This window comes from Porites lutea, chromosome 12 (genome assembly GCF_958299795.1).
Source record: "Porites lutea chromosome 12, jaPorLute2.1, whole genome shotgun sequence".
Classification (NCBI taxonomy): Eukaryota; Metazoa; Cnidaria; class Anthozoa; order Scleractinia; family Poritidae; genus Porites; species Porites lutea.
Window position 1 is genome coordinate 9988821 of NC_133212.1, and position 11462 is coordinate 10000282.

Consider the following 11462-nt stretch of genomic DNA (forward strand, 5'->3'; position numbering starts at 1 on the left):
AGTTCAACGACAGTTAATACAACATGTGAAAGCTTTTTTCAATACAAGTGTTGTGGTTAATAAAACTGCTAGGACAATGTCAGTTATTGCAGGGCGCGACAGGTGTTTTCTGCAAAGTGCTACAAGCACTAAAAGTAAGGCAATTTAGTGCGATACATACTGCAAAGTGCTATTTACAAAGTGTTAGAGAACAAGGAGCTGCGTTTGAATCTACGCCAGAGGTGCAAAACCTATCTATTATTATTGGGCGTATAGTATTGCATAGTGAACATTTTCATCTCTCAGTCTACAATTACGTGTCACGGGGGACATATAGAGGACACGTGGAGGGTATACATTCGCAACAGCACGTTATATTTACACAAGTTCAAGCTATGTCGTCTTGTCTAACAACGAACCTCTCTCCCGCGCTTTCGTGGTTGAGAAACTTATAATCTTTCACAGAGGTTGATCATTTATTTCTATACCGAACATATACTATAGTACCGTTGTAGGTTAGTGGCGAGGTCTTCAGATGGCCCCAGCTACGTAGCCGGCCACTGTGTAAGTCTATCCAACGCATTTTCTATCTCACTCGTTATTATTCTTGTTAGCCTTCTTGTTATGTTCATTTTTTCTACGATTCCGACTTTATCGCGCGCAAAACCAAAAAGGTTTTCAGTTTTTAGCAGTATTCGGATAAAAACAGTTCTTTTTTGAGATAACTCTAGATGTTGACGGTTTTCAACTGGTCTAATTGTCATCCATTCACTGTGCTTCGATTTAGTATAAGCATTAGCGCTGGCGTTTTTAGGTAACTCTTGCATTGTTAATGACATGTCTTTTGCCCTTCACAGAGCATAGATGTAAGACAGCGAGCGTTTTACGTGCACTGTACTTTCAAGCAAGAAGGAATAAAATGGCAAAATAGAAAAAGGCAGAGAGACCCCTTCAATAATGATAGAACTGATCGTCGATTAAATTCAACAAACACTCCATAACGCTTTACGGTAACAAGTCACGTAAAAGGAAACCCTCAAAGTGCCTCAATTTATGGCGAACTGCAGCATAGCAAATGAATCAGATTTCAACTCAACAGACGACAGGGCTATGCCAGTTGATGAGGCCTTTATACTCTCTCTTCAGGTCTTTATCGCACTGTTTGGAGTTGTTGGTAACATTCTAGTGATCACGGTCATAACCAAGATGGGAAAGAAGAAACAAGCAAGAGATTTATATCTACTAAATTTAACCATTGCACATCTCGGCACGCTGGTACTGACATTTCCATTGTAGTTAGAGAGAAGTTACCTTGCAAATGGCCGTTTCGTGAGATTATTTGCTTGTATGTGCATCCTGTCCCGGAAATATTCTATGGAGCCTCTGTATGGTGTATAGCTGTGGTCGCTATAGATCGATACCGGACAATAGTCACATCGAAAACGTCAAGGCGAATCAACAGTGCCGTCACATTACGAACAGCTAAGATTGTTGCAGCTTGTTTGTGGATGGCATCATTTTTGGTCTTCTGTCTTCCGCTTTACTTTGTAAAGAAGTATCACGAAGAGCCAGGTGGAAAGTTACCCTGGTGCAACCCAATGATGTCTTTCACTTTTAGCGGCGTCTACATGGGCGTTTTGACCTTTTTTTCTTACATTTTACCCTTGACCGTAATAACCTTCACCTACATCGTTATATCACGGTTAATAAATCGGAGCAGTGCCTTCATCAAACTAATGAAGAAGGAAGGTAAGCCAGATAATGAACAACGTCTCTCCAAAATTAAGAGCGTTCGCCTCAGACAAAACGAACGCGCCAAGAAAATTCTTACGCCACTCGTTTTGACTTTCGCTGTCACAATGCTTCCCTTGAATATTTTTCGTCTCATCATGGCGTGGAAGGAAGCACTGGTCGAACAACATGTTAAATTGATGTGGTGACGGTTTTTGTTTTGATTAACTCATCGGCAAATCCCGTGATTTATTCTGTTGTGAGCAAAGAATATCAGAAGTTGCTGGCTAATCTATGTCTCAGAGGACGTGAAAGAACGTTTTCTCTTCCCTTGTCTCCAATTCAATCATCACACCGACGCAAATCAGCGCTTTAGTAAGGGTACCTACAGGAACCTGAACGCATGCGGAGTTCATTTTTTATAGCAGTTTAATTTCGGTAGTGTTTTTTTTTTATTTTCTAGAGGCACTTTAATTGACTGAGATGAGTCCTTAAAGACCAATAGCTTAATTCTCGGAGACCCACTTCACCCCCGGCGTCGTGGTCCCTGATGCAAACTATTTAATCACCACGCTTTCTGAACTGAACATGAAAAAGGACGCATTTATTCAGTGAGCCCTTTTTTTTTCTTTTTTTTTTTTACAAAACAGTGTACAACTATTTTGATGGCTGATATTTCATTTAAGTAATACGTAAAGGTTAGGCAATACTTAAAGGTCACGCCTTTATTTAAAGAGGGTAAACACGTGACGGTTATGATAACACTGATAAACTTGTGGCCATCTATAAATTAAAAAATAAAATCAAATATTACAATAATGTTATGTCATTGTACAAAAGATAAAAATTAACAGTAATAGACACAATTAAAAACAAGCAAAAATAGTATTTCAAAACTAACCAGAGTCTTATTTCAAATTTTTCATTATTTAAAAAAAAAACTATATTAAACTATCTAAAAAAAGTAAAAGTAAAATGAAAATTTTACTTACTGTATTTTACTATTTTACAGACTTAATATAAACGGCTACTTAACTATAAATACCGCACAAGTACTTAACGAGTTTACTGAGACATTAAAGTCAATTTTTACAAGTTGTTGCATTTTGCTGTCGGTTTAAATGGTATGGTAAGGAAGTAATCAAGCTCGACAACTGGGTCGAGTTACCTTTCGCAAAGACTTCTGGGACTGTTACTAAGGACAGGGAATAATAGTTCTCCCTTCTTCTTTTTTTGCTTTTCTTTTTTTTTTTTTTTTTTTTACTCTGACTTTGCACTTCTTTTACAATCTTATTCGGTCTAATTTTTTATCAATTTTATTCAACGTTTTCTTACAGAAAAGGTCCCTTTCATTTGCCTGCTTATTGTTTGATGTGTTTTGCTTACTTACAATTCATTGGTTCCGGATTTAACATACCGTTTGCAAAGCTTTTCCAATAGCCGGGATCGGGAAACTAAGTCACTTGATAACTAAAAAACATCTACTAAAGTAACGTTCAGAAAAATAAACTCAATTTTGCGAAGTTCCTTTTTTTTAAGTAACGCAGATCTCTTACTAACACTAAAGATTGGAAACAAACCACATTATTTGGGAACCGGAGACTCCGATTCTTCTTCAGAAAATGTAAAAACAAGATAAATAGAAAGGGCAAAGGTTTCTTATCCTTAATTAGTTGGTTCGTGAAAACTGAGCCATTAAGTCATCATAAAACTAATGCAGGCTAAATTAAATGTTAAGTTTGATTGTTGAAAAGTAGAAATGGCTATTTAAAAGATAAATGTTAACCACAAAGAGTGACCAAAGAGGATAGAGGAAGGAGTTAACGTCAACTTTGGAGATAAATTGTGTCCGAAAGTTATAAACCACATTTTATTTATAACCTAAGAAAGGGGAAATTATTACTTTCCTAGAGACTGATGAAATTCGCGAAGAACATGACGAACAAGTGTCGTCCTTGTATAGTGCGTTAATTTATAATCTCTTGCGTGATATGGAAAGGGCACTCTTTTCAATTCTTTTTAATGAAAGGTGCATTGCAGTAAATTGATTATTTATCACGTGTTAGTTCGAGTTTCAACTCGATTAGACAAAACTTTTGGCAGTGGATGATCTTCTTCATGTTTACCACATTTATAATGATGAGTGAATTTAGCTCAATTATTTTCGTGTGTAATAAAAACGCAAACGTGTTTTAAACATCATAACAAAAAAAAGCAATTTATCGACGTATTATCAAACTTCATTAAATTTGAAAATTTTGAGGATAAGTTTCTGTGAAATTCGGTACTATATTGCAATCATTCTCAGTAAAATAAATAACATTTTATTCAGTTGGCAAGTGTCCCTGTCGTCCCCTTCTGAATTTTCTGGATCCTTCTTGGTCTTCTGGCAGCATTGTGGCAAATATATTTTACAGACGGGGGAGGGGGGGGCGGGGGGGGAAGCTACTTCCCATACATTCTCTTAAATGAAATCCAAACGATGTTCTCACAACTTGCAAAGCAATCAGCAAGGCTTTTGCCAGCGGATTTGTGTACTGATCATGCGCATTACGTCAAAAACCATAGATCAACGGTCTTGAGTCTTGAGAAGAAACAAAACCATGGCCAAAAGCGGGACTGTTTCTCACTATTATATTTTGGTAATTCGCAAATTTATTGATTTTATGTCGCTTTTCAGACATAGTGTGTGGTTTTCCTTTTCTGTTAAACAATTTCCCTCTGCAGAGTCTGGAATATGCAACATATAGCTCCGTATAGCTGATAAGAACCACCGACGAGTTGAGCTATCGAGCGGTGTTTTGCTGCAAACCTTATATACCTTCCAACTCTCACGCCTTAGGCGTGAGTCTCACGCCTGCAGGTTGAAAACTTCGATCTCACGCCGGCTCACGCCTGCGGGCCAATTTCTTACGCCTGATTGAAATATGTGAGTTGTTGCCGTCTTGCTTGACACAATTTCCAAAAATATGTTAACTCAGACCCATGTAAGGAACAAAAACCATGTGTAAAATGAATAAATGACAATACCTTCCACGCGATCTGTGATTTTTGAAGTGAAGAGCATTGGGAGCGAGCTCGCCTTCGGCAGACTTCGGCAGACTTCGGACGTCTTCGGAAGACTTCGAATTTCGTCGGGGATCTTCGGAAATGATCGTGTCGTCTTCAAAAATCCCAGCACTCCCAGGATAAAAATCTCACGCTTATAACTCAGAAAAAGTTGGCAGGTATAACCTTAGGAAAGTAAAGTCGCTTCAAGGTACAGAGCTTTCGGTAGCAGTTGTGATTTGTCTGTTAGGATCGTTTTGAATTTTAACTTTGGATTCAAGGTGTTGACTGATCGTAATAAACGAAGGGAAATGTTATGAAGTTTGAATGTTTATTCAGTTATGATATGTAGAGCTCTAAGCTCGTATTTATAAAGCTCTCTAAATATACTTGCTTCCGATAACTTTGACTCTTTCTCCAGTAATTTTTATCAGCATCAAGTTATCCTTGCCCGGCAAAAACGATGTATTGAGTTTTAGTTTCCCCCGCAATTTCAGTACGGAAAGACAAATCCGATATGCAAGAAAAACAAAGATGCATGATATTATGTTTTCAATTTTTTAAGCATTTCTGATTTCCTCTGTCGGTTCGCTTCTTGCTTCTAAAAAGTCTAAAAATATTTACTGTGGGAAAGTTGTGAGAACATAGTTTCTCGGTCCCAGACCTCGTCTCTTCCCCGACTCTGTGTTACAGATTTTGTCACTTATATCTACTTTACCGAAAGGGGAAGATGGGTTTAGTTGTGAGGGGGGGGGGGGGAGGGGGGGTAAGATGCCAAGGGCCAGAACGCCGGAAAACATATCACATCTACCGGCCTCCGACAATGTTTATGAGTTGACGTGAAATAAAACGAAGAAAATATACATTTGTAGCTATTCTTAATTTTATGCTTGTCTTGTGAGGTGAAAATCGTATTATTTTAGTCTTTCTTGATTCTCAGCACACTTGATATTTTGCCAGGTTCGCATGTTTCTTTTCCATTCTAAATATATAGTCTATAGTAAGAAATGTCGAGAAATCTTGTAGTTTCTGGGACAACTGTGTTTGTTGAGACCACCAAAAATAGCCCAATCCAGAGATCTAGTTTCCCGGTTAGTTTGCGCAATAAGACTTGAAAGCAGAATTCTGATGTTTTTAGTCAGGCTTCCCTTCACTTGTCTCGTACAAAGTTCAACGATAGTTAATCATGTGAAAGCTTCTTTCAGTACAAAGTGTTGTGGTTAATAAAACTGCTAGAACAATGTCAGTTATTGCAGAGTGCGACAGGTGTTTTTTTGCAAAGAGCTTAACAAGCACTAAAAGTAAGGCAATTTAGTGCGATAGACACTGCAAAGTGCTACGGTTATTATAAAGTGTTACAGAACAAGGAGCTGCGTTTGAATCTACGCCAGAGGCACAAAACCTATCTGTTATTATTGGGCGTATAGTATTGCATAGTGTACATTTTCATCTCTCAGTCTACAATTACGTGTCACAGGGGACATATAGAGGACACGTGGAGGGTATATATTCGGAAAAGCACTTTCTGTTTACACACTGAGTTCAAGCTATGTCGTCTTGTCTAACAACGAACCTCTCTCAAGCAAATGATTCGACCCCTGCCACATTTGAGGAGAAAAAGATGCTTCTCGGAAATGCTGATATCGTAAAACTTTTTTTTGAAATTCTTATCGCTCTTTTTGGGGTTATTGGCAACGCTTTAGTCATCTTTATCATTGTCAGAAGAGGAAAGAGAAAACACGCTGGAGATCACTTTATTCTGCAGTTGGCGATTGCGGATCTTGGAGCACTGCTAATCGCTTTTCCAGTTGTCATCGTAAGGGAAAAGGCGTCTCTTAACTGGCCATTCGGGAGGTTTACTTGTCTCTATTTGTACCCTATTGTGGAGATATTCTTCGGTGCGTCTGTATGGAGTATCGTGGCTATTGCTGTAGAACGATATCGGAAAATTGTGTTATTGAAATCATCTGGTCTATGCAACCGAACGAATTCATCCAGTCGAGTTTTTGCTACTGCTGTTAGTTTGTGGGTGGCATCTTTTGTGTTGTTTTGCCTTCCGCTTTATTTTGCCGTGGATTATCATCCCACGCCAAATGGAGGGGAGTGGTGTGGCTTAATGTGGCCAGTGCTGTTTGAAAAAATCTATGTTGGATGTCTGACTTTATTTTCCTACACTCTGCCCTTAATAATCATCTCCTTTACTTATGTTGTGATATCTCGCGCACTACGACAGAGCAGCTCATTTATCAAAACCATGAAACAAGAAAATGAAGATGTCGTCAAAAAGGAGCAACAAGGGACAAGGCTGGGATCTTTTAAAAACTCTAATCGCCTTGAAAATAGCCGATCTATGATCAACAGGAAAAAGATGAATCGCCTTTGTCAAAACAAACGAGCCAAGAAAATCATAACACCACTTGTTTTGGTGTTTGCATTAACGATGTTTCCCTTAAATATTTTACGCCTCGCATTAACGTTTTGGCCCGAGATTGTTCCAGAAGACTATTTTGCAAATATTCTTTATGTAGTAGTTGTTTCCACAATGCTCAATCATGCAGCTAATCCGGTGATTTATTCTGCTGTAAGTAGAGAATTTCGTACGGAGATAAAAAGCTTGTGTCATGGAGGTCGTGGGAAACACCGTTCGTCCATCTTTTCTTGGTAGGATCTAAATCCACAAGAACTCACAGACAAAGTTCATCATACGTATACCTTCTTGACAAATTTTACAGCAACTTCTGAGTCTTTTATTTTGGGAAGTAACTCTTAGAAGCTTTGTATGTTAAAACAAAATAATGCAATAATGATGTAGTCAATCAGCCCCCCCTCCCCCCGGGCTGACCCCCGGGCATCAGCATTTTTTTTACCTCTGATGGCAAATTCCCGGGGTTGGGGACTCTTGAGCTGCCAAATCCCCTGCGGTGGGGATGAAAGAAGCAAGATTCAATAACCAAAAAATACGTTGATTTACGTCGATAGCTCCCGAGTTCCGCTATGTAATTCTGGGTTGATAAGCAATGAAGAAATGCATGCATAAAATCGAGTACATGCCTTTACAAACCTCTTCAATTTTTCCCGTCCTTGACAAATGAGCCAATCTGCTTGTTTTTCCAGTAAAATCATCGGTGTAGTTATATGCTGATAGGAAACCGCGTGCGTTTCAAAAGCTCGGGGTTAGCTCCGGGGTTGGCAAATGCCCGGCCCCCGGGCGGCGCAAAATTTGTAAATGCCCCCACCCCCGGGAGTGAAAAGGCGGGCAAATGCCCCGCAGTAGCCGGGGGGGGAGCTTGCTGGGCGCAGCTGGAATTAACTAATGCACAAATTCTACCCATGTGATTACATGTACGTGACAGTCCCTGATTTTTTTTTTTTTTTCTCTTTTGGTTTTTTTTCCACCTGCTCTCCAACTTCATCTCCACGATTTATAAATAGTTCATAGCTTGTTCCTGTTGTGATTATTCGCAATTCCGTTGTGCCCACCGATGAGCAAACTCAAAGCTCAGTTGTTTGAGCTTCTGAACTGAGTTTGCCGACCTGTCTGTATATAGACCTGCTCACCTGATTTCTTCCTCTGGAACAGGTTTCAACATAGCGACAGTAACTAGATTCGTTACAACAACCAGCATGTGTGGATTCTGCAAAGAGCAAAATTAAAAACTATTCGGCACCAGAAATAAACTCTGGAACGGCGAAACTCACTGCCGATGAAAGCTGTTGATAAATAGGCAATATAAACAACCAATTCCGAATCCTCTTTTAACTTAATAGGATAAATTAAGTTGTATTTAGGATTTTGACTCTGTAATACCTGTGAGGCCCTTATTTTGATATTTCAAAAATTTATAAGAATGGGGAAATTATACCGATAGCTTGGGAAAACTTTGGGTATTTTAAAGATATTACAGATTATCTACAACCCAGGCAAGACCCCCACAAGACCCTTCAAAAACATGCCAAAATTCGCCGTTTCCACACTAAAGAACGGCAAAAAACAACTGTCAACTAAGGACTTAAGACAGTGGGGGAAAAAAAACCGTCGTTTGCTTTCCCTGATTCAATTTTCAACTTCACGACATTACCAGCCTTGTATTTGTATGGGAGTCAGCATATTTTGTCGCTTGTCATATTTTGTCACTATATTTTGTCATTGTTTTTCGCCATTCAAAATGTTACAAAATTCAATTCCGTGAGTTTTAATGTTTGGCTCTCTTCGAAATAATTCTTCACTCCCATTTTGAGATAAATATAATCCTGGCCTGAAAAGCTTTTATTTATCTTAAAAACAGTAACACGCCCCTTAAAAAATTTTCCCTACAGCAAAGTTTGTACTAAAATGTCACACCTGTTGCTTTCTCAAACTATAAAGAGTTTTAAATAAACATGCCTGGCGTGGGAGTAATGGAGGGCGTTCAACTTTGCCTGACTGTGGGTGGTTTAAGCGAAGGCTTGCATTTAACCGCCAACTCAACCGCTTAGATTATTTGGCAAGTATAAACAGTCTTCAAGAATGTACAGTGGTAACTCGACCTCAGTATAAATAAATAATGATTTAAAAAATAAACAAAGAATAACGATCAGTCCAAGTTCATGGCTCGAAATAGGATTTTCGAAATGTTTGTTATTGAGGAGAGGGAAAACCGAAGTTCTTTGTTTTGGTTTTTTGTTTGTGTGTGTGTGAGTGTGTGTCTTTTTTTTGGCTCTTAGGATTGAGACTGGGGTGAACACTGGCACTGGTGTTAATACAGAGTTAAAAAAATCCTGGTAATCCTATAATGCCGCTTCCGGAAAGGCCGATTAGCGGTTGCAGCCATATTTCAAAGAACAACACAACGACTAGGCGTACTAGTTTTGACAGATAACATACAGGAGTACCCAACGAATCCGCTCCTCAAAATATCCGCTCCTCAGGCTAAGAATTTGCTGGCTAGTAACTAAATAATGGATGAGAAACTCTAGGTGGGAATTTTGCCGAAACGCTTTTCTTGCTGTGGTTGTCCCTTTGAATACCGATGCTGGCTCGGCCAAAAAAAAACCCTTCCCCTCTGGCTTCCTGTGGCTTTTGAAAGTGTGCTCTGGCTAATTTATTTGCCGGTTATTTTTTGGCTGGAGCAGTAAAATGACACCTAGTAAGGAAATTTCAAAGATAGCGCTGTCTGTGAGTGACAACTACGGTGCACCGCAGGCTAGTGCAAAGTCGTTTTGATAGAAAATTGAAAGCGACAAAAAGCGAGTCTATCTTTTTGTCGAGGGTCGAGGGTTCCATGTCGAGGGCGAGGGTACCATGTCGAGGGTCGAGGGTAACATTTTTTTTTTTCCAATGTTTTTTTTTTTGGAAAAGTTAATAATCGATGCAATCAATGTCAGTAAAACAAATAAGAAGAATTTAAAAAACAAATGGCGCGTGAACATTTTCTAGTTGTTGGGTGCGGGGGGGGGGGGGGGGGGGATGGGGTTGGAATAGAGAAAAGCTCCGGGACATTCCAATTTGTTTTCGAAAAATTACGTTTATAACATCCCGGAAACCCATACCACGAACAGAACACGTTACTTGAGTGCGTTGAATTATGAATTTCTGCTCCAACCAACAAGAATGGAAGGAAAAAAACTCTTATTGCGTTGTAAAATGTGTCATAAACGAACAATGCAATCGTTGGAGTCTATCTTTTTGCAGAGCAATTAAAATGCGCGAACTCGCATGGAGATCGCCACCCACTAACGCAGAGGTTTAATTAAGCAATAGCAGGAGGTTTACCGGTGTGATAACCCACGCGGGATGTTGGGAGAAACCCAAGAAAAGCTTGTAAATCACGAGCCTTCGGCTCGTGATTTACAAGCTTTTCGAGTGTTCTCCCAACATCCCAAGTGGGTTATCACGCCGGTAAACCCATAGAAAGTGTGGTCTAATGTTTCAGTTTTCTATGAGTTTACCGGCACAATAAACCATAGGTTTTTAACCAATCAGAACGCGCGTACTATCTTAGTTATTTCATAAAATAGAATAATGCCTGGTAGCAACTTTCGGTGAGGTGAACATGGGCATTTGCCGACGCTTTCCCATTAAAATACAATATATCTTTCTAGGCCACAATCGGTCATATTTATTTGTGAACGTGGACGTGGTGGACGTGAATAGGAAAAAAACAGACGCTCGGTCCCTGTCTCCCATTGATCCAATTAATTGCTTTACATTTGACACATTTCTACTAAAGATCTGTTGTTTTGCCAAGTTGGACATGAATAGGAAAAAACGGAGTGTAATGCCGTTTATCTTGAACCGTGAATACAAGTTTTTTATTCCCGAAAAAAAAATGGACTGTGTTGCAAATTCTGAAATGAAATGTTACAATGTCAAACAAGGCCATTCCTGTACAATTTTTCGGTCGGTCGGGCAAGAAAAAATGGCGTTGGGTTTGTGAAATGATCTTTGGTTCTGTTTTAAGGATATTTTCCCTGGTATTTCAATTCAAGCTTTCTCTGTGATCTATTTTTTCCGTGGTTTCTGATGTAAATTTACTACTTTTAACATCATGCAAGAAACTGGACAGTGTATTCCAAGTCCGTCTTTTGCGGAATTTTTTTTCTTTAAATATTCATATAGTGTACACTCTTTTTTTCTTTTTTTGAAACTTCGCATAATCGGTCTGCTTCGATCTGATCGCTGTTCGTGAATAAAAGCTCCCCTTTTCGTGCAAAATAGGAAATAA

The 11462-nt window shown here is 39.1% G+C and overlaps 2 protein-coding genes across 2 annotated transcripts; both read left to right on the plus strand.

Moving 5' to 3' along the window:
- Positions 1 to 1319: 1319 nt before the first annotated feature.
- Positions 1320 to 2145, plus strand: LOC140953687 (uncharacterized; the record flags this gene model as incomplete). The annotated part of the gene is made up of 1 exon (XM_073403095.1): positions 1320 to 2145. A coding segment is annotated over one exon (600 nt), but the record flags the coding sequence as incomplete, so codon positions are not given.
- A 4162-nt stretch (positions 2146 to 6307) lies between these two features.
- LOC140953688 (thyrotropin-releasing hormone receptor-like) lies at positions 6308 to 7709 on the plus strand. Its single transcript, XM_073403096.1, has one exon. It carries the CDS (start codon positions 6308 to 6310, stop codon positions 7421 to 7423), a length of 1116 nt encoding a protein of 371 aa, XP_073259197.1. The 3' UTR covers positions 7424 to 7709.
- Positions 7710 to 11462: the final 3753 nt, after the last annotated feature.